Raw genomic sequence first — 20,526 nt, forward strand, 5'->3', positions numbered from 1 at the left:
CAACTGGAAAACATGTCATTAGTTTATGAGTAAAAAGCTGTAGAGTATAAAGTAACATATGTTTACGAGTAAAAGTATCAAAAATAGTACAATACTGGTAAATGCATGCTATACCTCTGGGTTTCCACACACTTTTGTGGGGTTGTTTTGCTACCACTTTGACACAATGTGGGTGCAATTCTAGTTTGTGTGTGCTCAAAGCGGTGCTCTGCATGGCTAGATACCATTAGGGAGAAAAAGAGTGACCCTTTAACTCGACACACACGGATGAAATTCCTCTGTCGATTTGAGGATGTTGACAGACAGCCTGGGCAGAGGCAGGCCAGGTAATGGGGACACACCTTCCCCTAACACAGCGCTACATGTTACAGCAAGCATGACAAATCAATCACAGAGAGAGAAACACAGAGTAAGAGAGTGGGTGGGGGGAAAACACGGGGAGGAAAGGGTAAAAAGAAAAGGGAGAAAACATTTACATTAGCAAAAGATTCAGACTTCTTTTGGAGCTCAGTGTCTTCTTTCTTTCTGTGGATAACTTGAGGTGAGTCTTTTTCAATTTCCTTCTCATGTATTTTTTGGTTTCTGTCACCAACGACAGTGTGGTCACAACTACCAACAAATCACGGCAATCAACTGTGTCACTGCAAATGTTGGCGGAGAAAGTAGAACGTTTTCATAAGGTTTACTCGCATTCTGTTTTGCTTTAAATTGCTGTATATTTTTGAAGTTATAAAAGGCGTTTTTCATAGTCTTTGCCATTATTGCCAGTTTCGCCTGACAGCTGAGATTTCTTCAAATTGGAACGACATGGCAATTTGTGTAACTAAACCTGTAGCTAGTGTTGTACAATTTTGTTTTTTTGTAGGCAGAACAGACGTTTAAGTAGGTATTTGCGTGAGTCACACAATGCACACAAACACACCTTTTGAGTTAGTCAGATTTTATAGTCTGTGATGTGGTCACTAAGGGGAGCTCTATTTGTACGAATGACAATAAAAAGTAAAGAATTGGGGAAGAAGCAAACTTTTATTGTTTGTATTGTAAGGAAACCAAAGGCCGAGATGATTCAGTATGACAGTGTCGCCAACTTGATGGTGTAGTGTGTCATTTTTAGGGCTATTGCACAATATTACGCCGTTTCACTACTGGTGCTTTGATGCGACTGTCAATGTGGTTTGACCGGCTTTCTGTAAACACTGCCATGTGGTTTAATCTTTGTCTCTCTTATCCTTTGAACGTTAGGGGAAATTCTTCTATTAAACAATATTTCTTTAATGCGCTAGAGAAGAACATTTCAATTGAACACTGTCACATCATCAGCATTACAGCTATACATTATTTTAAAGGAAAATAATCTTGAACTATTCACTGTTGACAATGTCAATATGTTTCTAAGTCTTAGTTTGAAAAAGCTATAGTCTCTAGCTACAACGATTATTATCATGAATGCGATATTGCTTTGAATTTTTTTAACACTTGGACATTTCCTGATTTATTAGTGAATTCATCTTATTGCATTTTATTTCGCACTCTTTTTAAATGTGGTCAATTAATGAATTTACAAGAATCTCACTTAAAATAAACAATTTTTTATTTGAATACCAACCGAACAGACAAATAAAACCCCAAACATAGCTAAGGGCCAAATTGTTAAAATAAAATAAATAAATAAACACAACTTTTACAGCAAGGCGACAGTCCTCAAGGTCCTGCCGTCTTACATAGAAATGTAGGCTATAGGAGCAGTTTTTGAAAGTAAATGTCTCTAAAACTAAAAAAATGTCTGGTTGTCAAGATTAAATATATAAAAAATATTGAAAGGTTTCCTTTGCAGATGAGGGTGTGATTATTTGATTATACACACATTGCATAGTTTGAGTGTGCGCCTAAAGGGTGTGCTCCTAAAATAATACTCAAGATATGTTGAACAAGTGATGACATGTCACTTTTGAAAAATGTTTTCCAGCAACATGAAACAGGTAAAGTACAAATTGTTGCACGGCAGCAGCCTACATGATCAATACAGAGCATCTGTTGTATGAACTGTTTAAATATCTCTTGGTATTTACTCCTGAGAGCTACCTCACATTTCTGCACCATGCAAATTGGCTTCCATAAAAAGAATATATATTAAAAAGTGCTGCAAGAATATAAGTCTCTTAATAAGGCGGTTGAATGTATTTTATTAATATATAAACACTTTCTATGAAACAGCAACTACAGTGACATCCAGTTAGTCCTGTTAGACTGTTGCGCACGTCCCCAAGGCTAAACGTCATTGTAATAAAGTTATATCTTTTTAAAACATCTCCCTGTACAAACTTGGACTTCTAAAGTTACTTTCCTTAAACAGCAGGGCGTTATATGTTTAAAGAAATTGGAGCCAACTAGAAGCAAAATGTTCATTAGCCAGGGGCCATTGCTGCTGTGGTTGAATATATGTTTTCTGTCGTAGTCTGTTAATAGAGTGGGAGGACGTGTTTATGGGATTATCTCTAAACGATCTAGGTAACAGGTAACATTAAATCCAGTGCAACAGTGCAAGTCATTGATGTGTTTTTATTAGTCTTTAACAACAAAAACAAAGCTCATTGGATCAAAATAATAAGTTATATCAGGCCTTGGATACAAAAAAAGTGCGTGTTAGTAGCATCAATTAAGTGTTGATTTTAGTAATTTCTTCATGGGATGTTATTCCAGTTTAAATTGTTATAATTGTTATGTATGTATGAATTATTATTCCAATACGGAATCCGACACAGTGACTGTTGCTCTTTACTCATGTCTGGTCTCGTTGTTCAGGAATTAAGATTCACAGTTAAAACCTGTTAGACTCCTACGCTTTCCTGCAAAAATAACTACTCATACACTGTATTGTCAAACTGACGTCTTATTAAACATTGGGAAGGATTCAGAGGTGAGGCTCTTAAAAAGTCCGTTCATTTGAGTAATGAAATGTATTAAAGTCACTTTGGCATTTCTTCTGCCTGTTTTTCGGTACAAAAATGCATTCATATTATAGTCACTTGTTTAAGAAATGGCCCTAGAAACATTGTCTTATATTGATTCAATGTAATGACTGCTTTCATTTGCTTTGTGAGGGTGTTTGCTAAAAGTGATATGACCCTAACTCAGTAAAAGGTTCTATCCAATAATGTTATATATCCTTCATTTTCACTTTAAATTAATTACTAAATGTGAAACATTAAAAGCATTTACCATGATTCTCTCTTTGGCAGATCACAAAAATGGCACAGATTACCATTCCTCCCATCCTTAACATCACCACACCTTCCTCACCCATCGTGGATACCGGCGCTGGCACCACGGTGGGCGCCCTAATCCTGAGCCTAGTCTTTCTCTTGGGCTTCCCTGGAAACCTCTTCATAATCTGGAGCGTCCTGGCACGTGCCCGAAAGCACTCCGTCACCACCCTCCTCATCCTCAACCTAGCTATCGCCGACGGCTCTCTGATGGCCCTCACTCCATTCTTCGTCATCTACCTAATTATGAAGACTTGGGTGTTTGGGAATGTGATGTGTAAGCTCCTCTTCTACCTGTGTCTGGTCAACATGTACGCATCCATCCAGCTCATCATGCTAATGAGCATCTACAGGCTGGTTGCAGTGCTGTGGCCGCGACGCGTCACTCTGATCACCGGCCGGAAGACTGTAATATGGGTGCTGGCCGTGGTGTGGGTGCTGGTGATGTTGGCATCTGTTCCTGCAATGATCTTCAGAAAAGTGAGGATTCAGAATAACTCCTCCGTGTGCGAACCGGTTCATGATGACAACAGAGATGTGAGTGAATTTTCCCACTATCCATAATAAGAACAATCTCCCTACCAAGGCTGCGTAATCCTCTAAATCTTTTAGTTGAATAAGAATACAAGTTATAGGTTTTCATAGTACTTGAAAATGAGTCAACTGAGTAAGAGTCATTACCACTTAATCTCTATAAACTCATCTGTGGGCATAAGGGCCTGTCGGAAGCCTTCTGGTTTGTACGAACGGCCTTATTGACAAATCACCTATGAGCCGGCTTTGGTTGCTAGCAGTTCAAAAAGGTTATGTGGAAAGCAAAAGTGAGTGATGAGATGGATTGCATTGGTTGTAATCCTAGACTGTATATATAAATGGACGTAGTGTCCGTGACGTCACCCTTAGGATTCTGCAGAGTTGCCGAGAAGCCCTTAGTTTGGCGGAGTCGGCCACTAACGGCTCGACAGCGACGTCAGAGTCTAATCCCGCCTGCTCCAAATAAGGGCAAAGAGGCGGGACCTGCTGCCTCCGAACTGGAAGTAAACAGAGCTAGCTCAGGCTAAGAAGCTAAGCTAACATGAAATACATGCATACCAAGTTACTGCTAACAGTGTAGTTCCCCTATATAAACGTTACATTCATAATCAAATGAGACAATCTGCAAGAGAACTAGCTATATTTTGTTATTCTTAATGCTTGTCATTCACACGTTAAGAAAAGAAGTACCGATACATAGCAGAACAATTGTGGCGATGTTCAGCTTAATAAGCCTTGTTCAACATAATTTATTTAGCTAATACTACAGCAGGCGAACCAAGTCTGCGTTTCGCTGCATTCCTTGATCTCCAGTTATAACGACGGACTCCATCGCCCGGACCTAACGGAGCCGCTGTGGGCTAGCTCCGGGACGCCGGCTGGAGCTAGCCCCCTGCGGCTCCGTTAGCTCCGGCGGCCACCACTGGGATAATTTGGTCCCCTGTTAACATTTGCTCCCGTTTAGCATTATGGGCGTCATAGCCATAGACTATAAAAGTCTTACCCAAGGCTGAATCATAAACTAAAATGTATATGTATGTATAAAGGGTTACGTCCTTAGCTGGCTAATAAGTAACAAGCTAAGCTACTAAGCACACAAACACCTGCGAATGGGACATGTATAATATTATCGTTTTAGACTTCTTGTTAGTACATTCAAGCGCACAGCACGACATTTTAATTGTCTGGTATTTATAACAATATTCCCTAAAAGGCACAATCACCACGAACACGGCTAAAGCTAAAGGGTCAAGTACAGTACTATAACTAACTAACGTTGTAGCCTCTATGGTTGTAGCCTCTATGGTTGTAGCCTAGCAGAGTGGACAAGTTGTTGTTAGCTGACAGTGAGGCATGTACATGTCCATCAAAGTGACCACGCCCTAATTTATGCAAAAACTTTAAGAGCTAATATAAATAAAAGGGTCGTGTTAGAAAACAATTTACTCACAGATTCATAATCATGAAGGTGGAATCTAACTATATCGATAATAATATTTATTGCATCCATGGGTAGAAACATGTTTTTTTCTGCTGTAAAGTTGGGCATTTTAACATGGGGGTCTATGGAAATTGCTCCTTTCTGCAGTCAGTCCCTAGCGGCCCATGTATGAACTGCAGTGTGTTGCACTTCCGTATTGGCGTCCCGGCTGTTCCCCAGAGTTTGCCGCTTGGTTGTAATTCAGCTTTTGACTGACAACGTTTTTGCTTTTTATTTTATTTTTAAATGGTTTTTAAATTGCCAATGCTCTACATTTTACTTTGTTGATGTCCTCACTCAACTCCAACTCCATCCTTGTGTCTAAAGTTGCTAATCAGACACATATAAAGCAAGAGCCAAGGGATGATTAGCATAGCTTAGCATACAAACTGGAATAAACTGGAAACCTTTAGACTGTGTCTGACTCAAACAGGCTATTATTAGTGGTAGTATTATTTGATGATTTAGCTCTAGAGGGTTTCTTTCATTACATTTTTATTTACTTTTGACAGAAACAGGAACACTATCCACTGGTCTCTATGCTAGGCTAAGCTAAGAGCTAAGCATCACACTTGTAGGTATTTATTAATGAGTGTTTTCTTCCAAAATAAACCAAATAACTAATTAAGGGGTCATCCAACAAGTTATGTAGGCTACTTAGCTGCCATTTGTAATATACTGAGAGTTTTTTGTCCAATGATTGCAACAGAGAAAAGCATTCAGCAGCAAAAAAAACGATTTGCTCATTTCCCTGATCTTTCTCTTTGAGTACTTATAAACTTCCTAAATCAGCTAATCTCATGTCTTTTAACAGAGATGTGAACCTGTCAACATGTATCAAATTCCATCCCATTGGTATCTGTGGTTTTTGAAACGCCTACCTCTTGCTACATTTCATGTGATCTTACGTAATGTTAGAGTATTACATTATTTCTTCTCATCCTACGCACAGGTGGCCCTCCAGTACCTGCTGGAGCTTGTGTTGGGGTTTCTAATTCCCTACACGGTCATTGTAGTCAGCTACATCTGCATCTTGCGGCGGCTCCGACAAACCAAGTTTCGCCGTCGCATTCGTAGCGAGAAGCTCATCCTTGCCATCGTGTTGACATTCTGCCTCTTTTGGTTGCCTTACCACCTCGTCAATATGGTTCAAGTATGTCAAACATCCTCTTTAATGAGTAACACATTCTTCCAAGCATTGTATGTGTATGTCTAAAGAGATTCTTCGAAATGCATCATGTGTCCAGAGAGTTTTCACTGCTACTAACAAAGCCATTTTTTGTTGTCTTCAGGTAACATGGGCGTTGTGTCCAAAGGGTAAAGTGAAAGAGATGTAAGTGATGACACAACAACTTGCCTGCATCTCATTTATGATAGCTAATAGTATTCCCTGGGTCTCTATTTGCTAAACTAAGAGCTAAGGATCACATATTTAGATACCAGGAAATTAAAAAAATTAAAAAAAATGTATTTCAATTGTAATCCAAACATATGATGTACTAAGCTGTCATATGTATATCCTAACTTTTCCGCACATTTCAAAATAAACAAAGTTATTTTTCTTTTAATAAAATGCTCTCTCCTTCTCAACCCCCCAGGCTGAATTTAATATGGCACAAGAGCCGAGCGGTCACCTCTGCCATCGCCTTCATCAGCAGCTGTGCCAACCCAGTCCTGTACTTCTTCGCAGGAAAGTCCTACATCCGACGAGAAGGGCTTGCGTTCATGGCTCGCTTATTTGAGGGCACAGCGCTGGACTCGGCCACCAGAAAGAGCCGCCAGAACAGCCAGAACAGCCGCGAAAAAGACAAAGAGGCAGATGCTGTAATGCTTAAGGAAAAAGATCAAGACTCTAGCTCTAATGCCAAACCTGTAAACAATGGAAAGTAGAGGACTCAAGAGGAGCAGGCTTGACGCTGGTGTTGTTTCCCCGGAGCGCAACATTAAACGACGCAAGCCTTTTTATCTACGTTCGCAAGACTTCTTCAGGGTTCATTGTGCAGCAAAGTTCCTGACACCTCAAGAAAGATCCATCCAAGACGGAGTCTTCTCCTTTATTCACATTAAAAAATAGATGTTTAATGGCATAATGATCCTGGAACAGTTTTGTAACCTGATGCACTAAGTGACATTGTTGTGTTTGAGTTTGAGCCTTAACCACACTATCTGTACATTTTTATTATACAGAATTATACAGAGCCTTGCTCTGTTTTGAACCATTTCGTATGGAAGAACTGTGGAGTTTACTGTACATTTTTTATTTGAACATAAAAAAATATTTTTTAATTGTATCATGTTATGTTTCATATGTACATACACCAAAATGTCAAAATGAATGAAAACAGTGACAGAAACTATTTGTTGGCTAAATCATATAATCTGTGTAAAAGTTGATTTAATGTGAGTCAACAGTTACCAATCTAGACATTGCACTGTAAACATTTATTTGGAGACGCGTTTGCGGCCAACTGATAAGTGCAAGTAAAGCATTCATTGTCCTTTTAGCTCTGTTTTGTGTCAACACTTTTGCTGTCGAATTGCGGCCAGAGAGTAAATTCAGTTTTTCATGATGGTCTCCTGAAAAAAAAATCTGCCGAAACGCTTCTGTTCACCAGTTAGCCACTTCTGTCTTCCACTTGGTGCTAAGCAAGTATTGTACAGTCTTTTTATGAACGTTTTTTAACATGAAAAACGTCCTTGTTCTGCTTAAAGTGGACCTATCATGCTATATTTGAATAATATAGTGTAGGACCATACCTATATAAGGCATATTTATACTTTTTATTTTTCAAAATATCAAACAGATCATGCATTTTAGCCATTCCTCATTTTGCTCAATTTAACACTGTCTTTGCATGGGCTGATTCTGCGAGAACAGCACCACCTACAGGCCTGCATATGTACTACAGCGTCTCCGTGGCTGTCTCCTCCCGATTGGTGGTGTTGGCCCAATAGCCGTAGCGCCACTTCTGTGACGTCACAGAAGTGTTCAAATCTGGATCAGTCTGTATCAGATCCGTTGCAACCCATTTTTAAGAGATTTGGGTATGGAGGAAAATAGAGAGGGTTGTGTTTTCTGACACTTGGTGAGTTCTCTGGAACACCGGGGACACATATTCATGTATAAAAGACGTACAAAAGTGCATTTTGCATGATAGGTCACCTTTAAATTATGAGAACAGTGAGGGTTAATCAGAACAGTGAATTGACCTTTCGCAAAGCCACGCCCCTAAATGCCCGTTGTCCAATCATATTCGATCACGTGCGCGGCTCCCTGTGGAAGTCCGACAAGCTTAGCGTTCAAATTCATTGCGAAAATTGTGAAGCGTTGTGCTTATGGTCTTTGCAAATCGGATAGCAGATATCCCATAAGCTTAGAGGGGGGGGGGGGGGGGGGTGATATTTTACCCGTTTCCTAAACCTCTCCGAGAGGAGAGATGCCGCCAGTGGATAAAGAAATGCGGCAGGCCCCATGGCCAGCTGAATATGGCGAATATCAACAAACACAAATACGTTTGCTCCAAGGTAAATACGTGCTAACGTAGCTAGCTAGCTAGCAAAGATTACATTCACAAATTAACTAACTAATTTAATTAACTAATTTCACTAACTAACGTTAGCTAAAGTCACACGACTACAGCTGTAAGCTGTGTGCTTCTAGGTCGTTTTGACCATGTATATCACTTGATGCATAATAATGTCTGAACAGCTGAGCTCCGTTATTAGTCTACCTGTGGTAAAAGTACAAACAAGAAAGCCAACAGGCAATCATTCATTTATATTTTGCTTTAATCTTTGTAGCATTTTGTTAATGGAAAGCCTACTGCCGACTTCCCTAATCCTGCTGCACAAGTGGGCACCCCGACCCCCACAAAGGAACAACAAGGTGGATGCAGAAAGCCACCAAGGAAACGGTAGTTAACTTTAGACAAACTACAACATTTAATGCCTCTTGTGATTGTATTGTTTTATTCCAAAATAATAATAATAATTCCGTCGAATTTGACATACAGCTCATGTGGTTTTTCACTCTTGCACTGCGACCTGTATGCAAGTGCCTCTATTGATGTTGTGCCTCCCTCTTTTCTAATGTTTATACTGTGGATATAACCCTCCATAGCGTATTGTAGGCCCTTTTGTCGGGACCTGGAGGATATTGCTGCGTTATTGCTCCAAAATGAGTCTGTTAAGGCGACTCCGACGTTACGGAGACCCTCCATTATGGCTTTGTTTAACGCATCTGGCTCTCAGCTTGTCGGACTAGCAACAGTAACCAAGGGGGGGGCGTGGCTTTGCGAAAGGTTGGCATGAATGTCAAAACAATGCGCTGAGGGACACTCAATTGTGAGTCTCAACTGAAATGTTTTAATTCTCACTCTGAACAAAGAAAAATAGAAAACATAGAAAATGATTGGTATCATCTTGCAATGCAAATGTGACACATCTTAACTTCGTTATGTAATGGGGGTTATGTGGTACGAGGAATATGCTGTGCATCTGCCAAGATTTCTGGTGAAAAAGCAGATAATGCAGATGGAAGAGATATACTTCAACATCAACAAGATCCTGACAGCTTACTGGAATATTCGCCGACTAAATCTCCCTCATGACGATCAGCTTGGACGATAATTATATTGGTTTTTCTCTGAAATAATGCCACCAGTTCTACAAGATTTTCTCTCCATGATATTCACTATTTTCTGTCATAAGGAGGAACTGTTTCGCTGCCTCGATTGTTTGTGTTCCACACAGGTTTCGATAAAGCTGGAATGCATACAACAATCTTTGAACTTTGTTGTTTCTGTCCACACTCTTCAAAGGAGAAAGCCAGAGAGTTAACAGCAGATCAGGAAAGGTCTCAAATAGGTTTACATTTGTACATTTTTCAAGTGGACTTACCGTCGTGGGCTTTAAAAGAGATCAGCAGTAAGGTCAGTATGCAAATGTTACTTGTTAATATATTACACCTAAAATATATTTATTTTGGAGTCTGACCGAATCATTTCACCTCTACAGTAATACAAATTATGGACTGAAATCTCTGATTTGGACTGAAGTTTCCTGTATATTTTTATAAAATGTGAAATCAGTTAGTTAAACATACTCATAAACATGACTGTTTCTGATTTTGTTTTCCAACACAAAGACTGCAGCTCTCTGTTGCTGTCTGTCCGGAGACAAGAAGATTTGAAGTTAAATATAGAGTTTAGTTTTTCAGAATAAAGTTCAAAAGTTCACAGTTTTCCATACTTAAGTTGCCTTGTCAGTAATGTGTTTGTCTAAAACTGCACTAACACTCCCAGAATAATCTGTGAGAAAATTTGGGAACATGTGCCTCTACTTATAAGGAGCAGTCTCCCAGGGATAAGAAAAAAGGAAATATTTGTTTACATTTCAATCAGTAAAACTTGAAATTAAAAGATATATCAGAAATGTGAAGCTTTCCCCTCTGTCTTATTTGGCAAATGGCATACAAATGAAATGGAATTAGGGACTAAATACAGGAAGTGAAACATTAATCTAGAAATGTTGTAAACAGTGCATGACATTAAGGATTTTGGGAGATGGCCCTGTGGGCCATCTAAGATAATTTACAGATGGCCCTGAGCCCAATAGAGATTGCCCTGAAAAATGCGCGCGGAAGAAATGACGCACGAAGGGTTTGGGGGGCCTCCCCCTAGAACATTTAGATTTTTGCAGGTCTTAGATGCTGTCTGGTGCATTCTCTAGACTGAATTATAAGATGAACCACCACAATATTACAATTTCAATTGTATTCTTAATTTCACTTGTTAGTGTTTGCTCGCTTGCATGCCCTGCATAGCTATAATAAATACTTAAGTTGTTTGTCAAGACACTTTCCATCTGATGAAGGCAAATGCCTTCCCAGATGTAAAAAAGTAGAAAACATTACATGCAGCTATAACTGCCAAAACAAACATTATTTACGCTATTATGGCCCCTGTTAAAAATGTTTGTAATGTTATCGACTGTAAGTTGGTCGAAGGAATGCCTCCTCCTCCAGAAGCTGACCGAGCAGACCCGAGCAGCCGAGTGCATCCGCGAAGCACACACAATGGCGACGTCAGAGTTCCCGTTAGCAAGCAAATCTAAATCTCTTCGGTCAAAATAATTTCTCTTTAGCGCAATACCGCTTCAGTTGCGCCACTTATGTGACAGACAAGAATAGTATGTGACAGACAAGAGCAGTCCATTCTAATGTGTAACACTTAATGTGGAGAAAGAGATGTGCTGTGTGGGTTGATTGTGCGTTGATCTGTTGGTAATGCCTCGGGGTTCCGGTGGGCATGTAAACAAATGCATAATGCTGCGCTATACTTTGTGGCCTCACCCGGTTGCATAGCGACACTTATTGTTTAGGTCACGGTGTCTTTTAATAAGCAGGTAGTCATATCATTAGCTACAACTAGCTGGATCTGATCGATATGGACATAAACGCGAGTGAAGTCTAATCTGACGGGAGAGAGAGATCAGCTGCTGCTGACGAGTCGACACGCAGCTCTGCATGATCACATGCAGCGGTGAGCGGACAAAACACACACTTCAGGTTAGAATATCACACGTAGCTATTTTAATCACCTCTCAAACTACCTAAACTAGTTATAGATATGTTTAGTTTTACTGTCGGGTCACTCATTACTGGATTCGCGAGCTGCATGATACTGGTATAATAGATTGCCCGATCGGGCAACCAGCAGGTGAGGCTTCATGGCCCGAGCTAAATACTAGATGGCCCCGGGCCATCGGGCAGCCCTTAATGTCGAGCCCTGATTGTAAAAGTATTCCTTTTTTATTTATGTACCGTAATTTTCCAATAATTCAAATACAACACAAAAAAGCCTTATAGGGTGAAACATTTGAAGCATCTTTGTTATCAAGATGTGTAAAAAGTGATATCGTATCAATCCTTACCATCTGGAAAAAGGCAATTAATGATCTTTTGAGGTCCATGTTTGCTGATAACAGGCAACATCACTTTCTATAAATATGTAGTGTAGATTTAGAGTAGCAGATAAGGTTAAAACATTTGTAACCTTTCGAAGCATTGACACACATTGGCACCTAATTCATTTTCTGTTTAAAAGGTTGTGTAAATGTCACAGTGGTCAAAGCCTCACTCAGATTCTTCTCAGGCTTTCCTGATGGCATCCAATATCACCACCACCATCTCCCAGCAGTCCTCCTTTGCTTCTGTTCCTCTGTCAGTCAACGCCATGGTCGGCATCGCCATCTTGACCCTCGCCTTTGTTCTGGGCTTCCCTGGGAACCTGTTTGTTGTTTGGACAGTGTTGTGCCGGGTGAAGAATCGCTCAGTGACCTGTTTGCTGGTGCTGAATCTGAGCATGGCGGATGCTTTCGTGCTGCTCAGCGCCCCTTTGTTCCTGCGCTACCTGGCTGGAGGCCGAGGCTGGGAGTTTGGCTCGGCAGCATGCAAGCTGGTGCATTACCTATCGAGTGTGAACATGTACATGTCCATCTACCTCATCTGCCTGATGAGCATTGACCGCTGGCTGGCCGTGTCCAGGCCGTTTCTGTTCCAGACAATGAGAACCAAGCGCTCCCTCCTGATTCTTCTGCTTGTTGTCTGGGTGTTAGCGTTGCTCCTGCCAGTCCCGATGCCTTTCTACCGCAGGTGAGACAAAAATGTGTATTTTCTTGAAATATATCTAGTTTCTCATTTTATAAAGGCTAGTTTGTAATGGTAATACTGTAATGAGTTCAAACATTGATTATGTTAATTTACAGACTGGATATGAGGAGTACTTTCCCAAACAATATCACTTTGAGCTTCTGCGTGCCGTACCACTGGAAGAGCAAGGGTCACCGGGTCTTCCAGTACCTGTTTGAGACCATCATGGCCTTCCTGCTGCCTTTCTCCCTCATCAACACATGTTACTCCTCCGTCATCTGTCGTCTGCAGAGTGCCAAGTTCCAGCGCCGAGCACAAGGCAGCCGCCTCATCCTGATGGTCATCTGTACCTTTGCAGTATTCTGGCTGCCGTATCACATCGTCAACATCATAGAGGTGAGTTTTACTCATAATTTAGTTGATCAGAGTTTGACTTACATGGGCTAGAAATTTCTCCTGATTCTATTATATGCCATACATGCGCTTTATGTGCAGGTATCAGATGTTTCCCACGGGTAAAACAAGACAATAATACAAGGATATGATGTTGTAGTGACCATGTCCACTTTCAATAGTCCTTTGAGGCTCAGTGCCTTGGACCAGCTGTGTTGCGCTCCCAAGTCTGGCCCTGCCCTGTTCCACACTCCCGATGAGGTCCTTGTGCTTCAACCCAGCCGCCACCTGCTGGACTGCCTCGGTCTTCCTCGAATTCCGCCCTGTCCGCAGAACAATCCCTGTGCCTTCCACTTTGGAGTCCCTCGATCAATTATATTAATTACTATAATTATAGTAATGTGAAAGCCTTTTAGATATGAATTGCACATAATAATTCCCACGGAGCTGTAAGCACTTAGATATTTATGTGACGCTTTTCCACTCATCTTCCAGTTGTCGGTTTTCCTCTGTTGAAATCGACCAGCCTTTCGTCTCCTCCCGCACCCCATCCTCCCTCACCCCTCCTCGACTCCTCCGTGTGCATTTCAGGTATTGGGACGTCCTTCAACATGGCGTGTCTTGATCGATTTCCGGGTCAAGTCCCGGAGGAGGGGAAGAGATGAGTCGAGGGCCCTTTCTCATTTCATCAAATCCCCCTCCTCGACTCCTCGACTTCTCGACTCCTCTGTTCTCCGGTAGTGACCCGGAAATGAATTTCAGCGCGCCATGTTGAAGGACATCTAATTTCTCTAAATGCACTTCGAGGACCGAGGATCGAGCGTCGAGGAGGCTCTCTGGAGGAGCTCTAACTGAGGATACACTGATGGGTCCTCCAAGGTCCTCCACGGCTCCTTCGTGGACGCATTTCTGGGAACAGAGATGTTTCAAAGAGTCGTGACGCACGGCCGGACTTATCTCAGCCAATGACAGCTCTGCATGCATCCCCTGGATATTATTTTATTAACTGCTTTCATCACGACACGATGTTTACAGTGAGAACAGCTGTGAGCAGTGTGTATAATATATATCACTCAGTATAACAGGCCTACTCTCTTTATTTGCTGTAGTTTAGTAGATATCTACAAACAAAGAGTCGATATTTTTCTAAAACCATTTAGTGCTTCACATAATAAAATACGCAACGGCTGTAGCCTGTTTTAGGAGCTATAGGTGCGTGTGTGTGTGGTGTAGGTGTGTGTGGTACAGTGTTTGCGTAGATGCAGCGGACAGACAGGTCTCAGTTGGTTTGGTGTCCTCTGCTTACTTGTAATACTTGTAAATAAAACTTTTGGCCAGTAATTTATTTTCCTCATTGTAGCGACCAGAGAGGGGAGAGGGGGGGGGTTGATATATCCAGTCTCTGATAGTGTTACGTTATTATGAGAGTGCTCTGTTTGATTCTGAAATTGTATATATTTATATAAATATTATATTGTAGTGCCGTGAAAAGGGAGTCGGAGGCGGTGTGTTCAGAATGGAGTTCCAATCTTTATCAGCCATTAATAACAGTGAGGTTAACACATGACTGCTCTGCTTGACGAGCTAGCAGGAATGGCAGCTGAAAATACCCGTGTTCCCACTAAAGGGTCCGTGTGGCAACACAATACGAGAGGTGAATTATGTCCAATAACGTGTCACCACACAAGCCCCCCCAGAATTCATGTGTAAACAAAATCCGTATGGCGGGGAGGAATAACCCGCCTGCCCCCACGAGACATTCGCACCGGAGTCGGTGCAGCAACCTCCGCCTGTGCGGCCCCCGACAGAAGAGGGACCGGAACAATAGGCCCCCACTCCCTGACAGGAATCGAAGCCGGGGGTCGGCCCCGTCTCGGCGGCCAAGCCAGCACCACCGGCCGGTCCACGTCCAAGTGAGCAGCCTTCACCCGGTCAATCGAGACGTGCTCAGCCTTACCGCCCATGTCGACCACCAGGTGTTTGTCACCGTGTTCCAAAACCCGGAAAGGTCCGTCGTAAGGGGGCTGCAGGGGACCTCTTTGTGCGTCGTGACGTATGAAAACGTGCCCATCCGTAAATATGCGTGTAGAAAACGTCTTATGCCACAATATGATTGCAACAAGTAGTTAAGGTAGTCTGATTAGCCTCGGTTGCTATGCTAACATCAACTCTAGAAACTTTCATAACAGCGTTGTGATGCCAAACAGCTTTCAGACTAAAACACATTCACTTATGGGGATGGGGTATATTTATCAGCTACTTGTGTGACAGTCAGACAATGAAAACTTTACAGCGGCCGCTGCCACGAGTTAACGGGAGAATAAACTCCGGAAGATGAGCAGCATTGCAGTGGGCAGTAATGCAGCTGAACCACATTAATAAACAATGCACCACGGCATTCTGGAGAAAGTTATAAGGTTGGAGAAGTAGTTAATTTAATCTGGCTTCGTAAAATAAAAAACTACCAGACGCAGTCCTCTATTGATGTTGTTGTGAGCGGTGTTGCGGAGAAAATCAGCGACGTAAAACTCTGTGTGGGTCATGAGAAGGCAAGTAAACGGTTACGTCATGACGCAAACGATGACGCAATAATTCACCTTTGAACCTAATTCACCTTTGAACCTGCATCTGTAACAATGAGTGGACCAAAGAAAAAAAAGTCAACAATGAGTGCCGAGTGTATAATGAGGAGTGGACTGCTAAATATTTTTTCACCGATCTGCTACTGGCCCGGCCCGTCTGACACATTTTAAAACTCATAGTGGCCCCCGAGCCAAAAGGTTTGCACACCCCTGCCGTAGACCATCTCCGCTGTAGAACACTGCGGATCCTCCTTAGGTGCGGTCCTCAGGCCCAGCATCACCCAGGGCAGCTTGTCGACCCAGTTACCGTCCGTAAGGCCGGCCTTCAGGGCCGCCTTCATGGAGCGATGGAATCGCTCGCAGAGGCCGTTAGCCTGAGAGTGGTAAGCGGTAGTCATGTGCAGCTTAACCCCCAAACCGCCTGCCACAACGTTCCAGAGCTCGGACGTGAACTGAGAGCCCTTGTCTGAGGAAATGTCCGACGGGGTGCCAAAACGACACACCCACGTCGCAATGAAGGCCCGGGCAACGTCTGCGGCCGATGTCGAAATGAAAGGAACCGCCTCCGGCCAACGGGTCGTTCTGTCAACCATGGTGAGGAGGTAGGAAAACCCCTGAGAGGAAGGCAATGGACCAACCAGGTCAATGTTGACGTGATCAAACCTCCTCTCAGGCACCAGGAAACGTTCCAACGGGGCTTTCATGTGGCGGTGCACCTTAGCGCGTTGACAAGCCACGCACTCCCTGGCCCAAGTCCTCACGTCCCTTTTCAGCCCTTTCCAAACGAACTTCGCCGCTACCAAACATACCGAAGGTTTAACGTTGGGGTGTGACAGGCCGTGCACTGCCTCGAACACGGGATGCCTCCAGCTTGCAGGGACGACAGGCCGCGCCAGGCCCGTAGAGACATCACAAAGGAGAGTAACACCCGCATCGCCGAACACCACGTCCTCCAAGCGCAGCCCCACGCCCTCCACCTCCAGAGCCTGGACGCCGGGATCCGTGACCTGGTCCGCCGCCATGCGAGCATAGTCCAAGCCCAACTGGACGGCACCGATGACGACTCTGGAGAGGCAATCAGCAACCAGGTTCGACTTGCCAGCCACGTGCTTAATGTCCATAGTGAACTCTGATATGTAGGAGAGCTGCCGCTGCTGGCGTGCCGACCAAGGCTCCGCCACTTTTGACATGGCGAAGGTGAGCGGCTTGTGGTCGACAAACGCCGTAAATTCACGGCCTTCCAGCATGAAACGGAAGTGCAGCACGGCCAAATAAAGCCCGAGGAGCTCCCGGTCAAAGGCACTGTGCGTTCCCTAGGCGTCAGCTGGCGGCTGAAAAAGGCGAGCAGCTGCCAAGCACCCTTCACCCACTGCTCGTGCACTGCGCTGACCGTGTAGTCCAACGCGTCCGTGGTGATGGAGATGGGAGCCGTAGATGATGGGTGTGCCAGCAAAGCCGCCTGAGCCAACGCAGTCTTGACCTCAGCAAAAGCGACGTCCGCCTCTGCTGTCCAGTCGATCGCCTGGATGGGGGTCTTTCCATTCAACGCTTCATACAGCGGCCGCATGATGTGTGCGGCCCGGGCGATGAAACGGTGGTAGAAGGTCACCATCCCAAGAAATTCACGGAGCGACCGTGCTGTGAGCGGGCGAGGAAAAGCCGCAACAGCCTCCACCTTCACTGGCAGAGGAGTCGCACCGCCTTTGGTGATGCGGTGCCCCAGGAAATCGATGTCAGACACCCCGAACTGGCACTTTGCAGGATTGATGATCAATCCATGTTCGTTGAGCCGTGTGAAAAGGACAGGTGGGACAGGTGCTCCTGAACTGAAGCGCTGGCGACGAGTATGTCGTCGAGGTAGACAAACCTGGTGGTATCCGCGCACCAGGTCCACCTTGGAAAACACCACCGTACCGGCGAGATGCGCCGAAAAGTCCTGAATGTGCGGCACCGGATAGCGGTCAGGCGTAGTGGCGTCGTTGAGTCGGCGTAATCCCCGCACGGGCGGATTCCGCCGTTCGGCTTGTGTGTGTGTGTCCGCATCTGTAGCCTGTTATTGTCTCATTATACCGCACTGTGAATGAATCAAAGTAAATATATAAGTGGTCATGAACACATCTATCCATCAGACAGAGTGCTGCTGTGCCTCCTGTCATCACTAATGGACTTCTCTTTAAAATGACCGCTCAGAGGAGAGGAGTTCTCATTTCTCTAACCGCCTGCTGCTTCCCCTCCTCTCTTCTCGGTTCCCCTCCTCGGCTCCTCCGCTCGCATCTCCTGTGGGTGGGACTAAGTATCGAGGATAGGAGTCGAGGAGGAGAGTGGAGTTAGAGAAATGAGAAGGGGCCGAGGAGGGGTATTGGGATGAGGAAACCACAGGAAACCAAGGACAGATCTAAACAAGACAAAACACAACGCAGACAGAAAACAAAAGACAGATCTAAACAAGAAAAAACACAACACAGACAGATCGTGAAATTTTTATATGAAACTGCTACAGGTAAATACATCTTTTATTTTTTAACCCAAATTGAGAAAAGAGGGGCATAGTAAAAACGGACTCTAATGAACAAGTGAGCTGAGTATGACACTCTGACGCTCTTCTGCTCAATTGATGGAGTAAGAGCTGTGGAAATATACATGAGAGTGAATTTACCAGAGCAGTTATGTGATTTATTTATTAATCTCCCTCCTCTTCTCCCTTCAACAGGTGGTGGGCGTTTTGCAGGACAGTAAATCCGCTGTTAAAGTCGCCCTTGCAGCCCGTCCAAATGTCACAGCATTCGCTCACTTCAGCAGTGCGGTCAATCCCATGTTGTACGTGTTTGCTGGCAGCTCCCACATCCGCCAGGCCGGCTTCAGCTTCATGGGCAAGCTCTTCGAGGCCAGCAGCTCGAAGAACAGGACCACGTCTACCTTCACCCGGAGCGGACACATTAACCGCAGATGCTCTACACCGGACGAGCGCTCAGCCCTGAACACCCTGTCGATGAAACTGGGGAGGATGTTCAAAAGCAAGGAAATAAACACGGGCGGCAGCGTGGCGGGAAAAGAGGCGGACGAGCCTGAACTCAGGCCTCTGGCCATCCAACTAAACTGATTACACTGTGTTGACTCATGAGTTGAATTGTAAGAGATTTTTCTTACATAACTTTTATATCAGGAAATATTCAAACAACTATTGTATGTATTTCTATGTAAGCACTATCATATAATCAGACTAAGTTGATATAATAATAATAATAATAATAATAATAATAATAATAATAATAATGTGGGTCAACAGTTACAAATCTACTCTTTCAGCAGAGTGGAATGTAGGCCCTTTGAAATGTGTTTGCGGCCAACTGAAATGCAAGTCAAGCATTCATTCTCCTTTTCGCTCTGATTTATGCCAAGACTGGCTTTGTCTGGCGTCGAATTGCGTCCAGAGGGTACCTTTAGTCTAAATATCCGCAGAAACTTTTCTGTTCACCAACTAGCCACTTCATTTGTCTGTCTTTCGCTTGGTGATAGGCAGGGAGCGGACAGTGGGTTTGAGTGTTTTTTTTTTACATAAAAAGCGTCCTTGTTTCACTTCAATGATGAGTACAGTAAGGGTAAATCACAACAGGAAATTGTGGGCCTGAATATCAAAACAATACTCTGAAAGAAGTTAAAACACTCAATAATGCAATTGGACACATCTCAACTTCGTTATGCAACGAGGGTTATGTGGTATGAGGAATACTACATCTGCCAAGATTTCTGGTGAAAGAGCAGATAATGGAGATATGCTTCAACACTCATGTACCAACAAGATCCTGACAGCTTACCGGAATATTCACCCACTCACTAAATCTCCCTCATGACGATCACCTGTGACAATAATTTTCCTGTTTTTCCTCTGAAATTATGAGATCAGTTTCACACAATTTTCTCTCCATGATATTCACTCTTTTCTGTCATAAGGAGGAACTGGTTTCTGTGCCTGATTGTTCCTGTTCCACACAGATACAGTATAAGGTGTTCCATAAAGCTGGAGTGCATACCAGTATTATAACGATGAATAGGAGGAACAACAGCTACATTACAACCAAATGTTTTTAAGCTGGCTGTGTTTATTTTAATGTATTGTCTTCTGATTGCTATCGTAGTAAAGTGTTTTAATTGCATGTAGGCCTACAGCATTTTGGCTCGACCAAAAATCGTTTAAAAAATGTTTTATAAATAAAACTTGATTTGATTTGATTCCTGTGGTCACCGGTCTTACCCTTACATAACCCTCTTTCTCAATATATAAACTTTGCTGTTTCTCTCCACACTCAGTCCTCAAAGAGGAAAGCCTGGGAGTTAACATGTAGATCAGGGGAGGTGTAGAATAGGTGGAAATTGGTACATTTTTGGAGTGGATTTACCGTCGTGGGCTTAAAAAATAAATCAGAAGTAAAAGGTCAGTATGAAAATGTATCTTGTTAATATGTTATTTTAAAATATATTTACTTTGGAGTTTGACACAACAGACTATATGGTCCCGTACAATTTGGTCTCACAAGTATAAGAAAAGGAAGTGAAATATCTGTACTTTTTCTTTTTAATAAAATCTTAAAAGTAAATACCAAACCAGAAGTTATTACATGACTA

At 43.1% G+C, this 20,526-nt stretch overlaps 2 protein-coding genes across 5 annotated transcripts; both read left to right on the forward strand.

Annotated features, from left to right (window-relative positions):
• The first annotated feature begins 383 nt into the window (after positions 1-383).
• Positions 384-7,568, forward strand: LOC307034458 (leukotriene B4 receptor 1-like). The gene is made up of 5 exons (XM_079673293.1): positions 384-541; positions 3,240-3,800; positions 6,230-6,430; positions 6,570-6,610; positions 6,876-7,568. Exons 2-5 carry the CDS (start codon positions 3,249-3,251, stop codon positions 7,165-7,167), a joined length of 1,086 nt encoding a protein of 361 aa, XP_079529419.1. The 5' UTR covers positions 384-541; positions 3,240-3,248; the 3' UTR covers positions 7,168-7,568.
• Positions 7,569-8,744: 1,176 nt separating this feature from the next.
• On the forward strand, positions 8,745-20,133 carry LOC307033238 (leukotriene B4 receptor 1-like). 4 transcript variants are annotated; one of them, XM_079671633.1, is made up of 5 exons: positions 8,745-8,802; positions 9,079-10,208; positions 12,432-12,931; positions 13,045-13,324; positions 18,614-20,133. In XM_079671633.1, the coding sequence occupies exons 2-5, from the start codon at positions 10,047-10,049 to the stop codon at positions 19,001-19,003; spliced, it is 1,332 nt and encodes a 443-aa protein (XP_079527759.1). In that variant the 5' UTR covers positions 8,745-8,802; positions 9,079-10,046; the 3' UTR covers positions 19,004-20,133. The 4 variants fall into 4 exon arrangements, with proteins under 4 accessions (XP_079527759.1, XP_079527761.1, XP_079527758.1 ...); XM_079671635.1 differs by having other exon boundaries at positions 8,752-11,819; XM_079671632.1 differs by having other exon boundaries at positions 8,752-10,208.
• The last annotated feature ends 393 nt before the right edge of the window (positions 20,134-20,526 follow it).

Source organism: Notothenia rossii (assembly GCF_949606895.1).
Source record: "Notothenia rossii genome assembly, chromosome: 3".
In the NCBI taxonomy this organism is placed as follows: Eukaryota; Metazoa; Chordata; class Actinopteri; order Perciformes; family Nototheniidae; genus Notothenia; species Notothenia rossii.

Bases quoted from the DNA above. Each gene is read 5' to 3' on its own strand.
- LOC307034458 (XM_079673293.1), top strand. From the start codon at position 3,249: ATGGCACAGATTACCATTCCTCCCATCCTTAACATCACCACACCTTCC. The intron at 3,801-6,229 runs GTGAGTGAATTT...TCCTACGCACAG, and splicing joins TTCATGATGACAACAGAGAT to GTGGCCCTCCAGTACCTGCT. The intron at 6,431-6,569 runs GTATGTCAAACA...TGTTGTCTTCAG, and splicing joins ACCTCGTCAATATGGTTCAA to GTAACATGGGCGTTGTGTCC.
- LOC307033238 (XM_079671633.1), top strand. From the start codon at position 10,047: ATGCATACAACAATCTTTGAACTTTGTTGTTTCTGTCCACACTCTTCA. The intron at 10,209-12,431 runs GTCAGTATGCAA...GATTCTTCTCAG, and splicing joins TAAAAGAGATCAGCAGTAAG to GCTTTCCTGATGGCATCCAA. The intron at 12,932-13,044 runs GTGAGACAAAAA...GTTAATTTACAG, and splicing joins CCGATGCCTTTCTACCGCAG to ACTGGATATGAGGAGTACTT.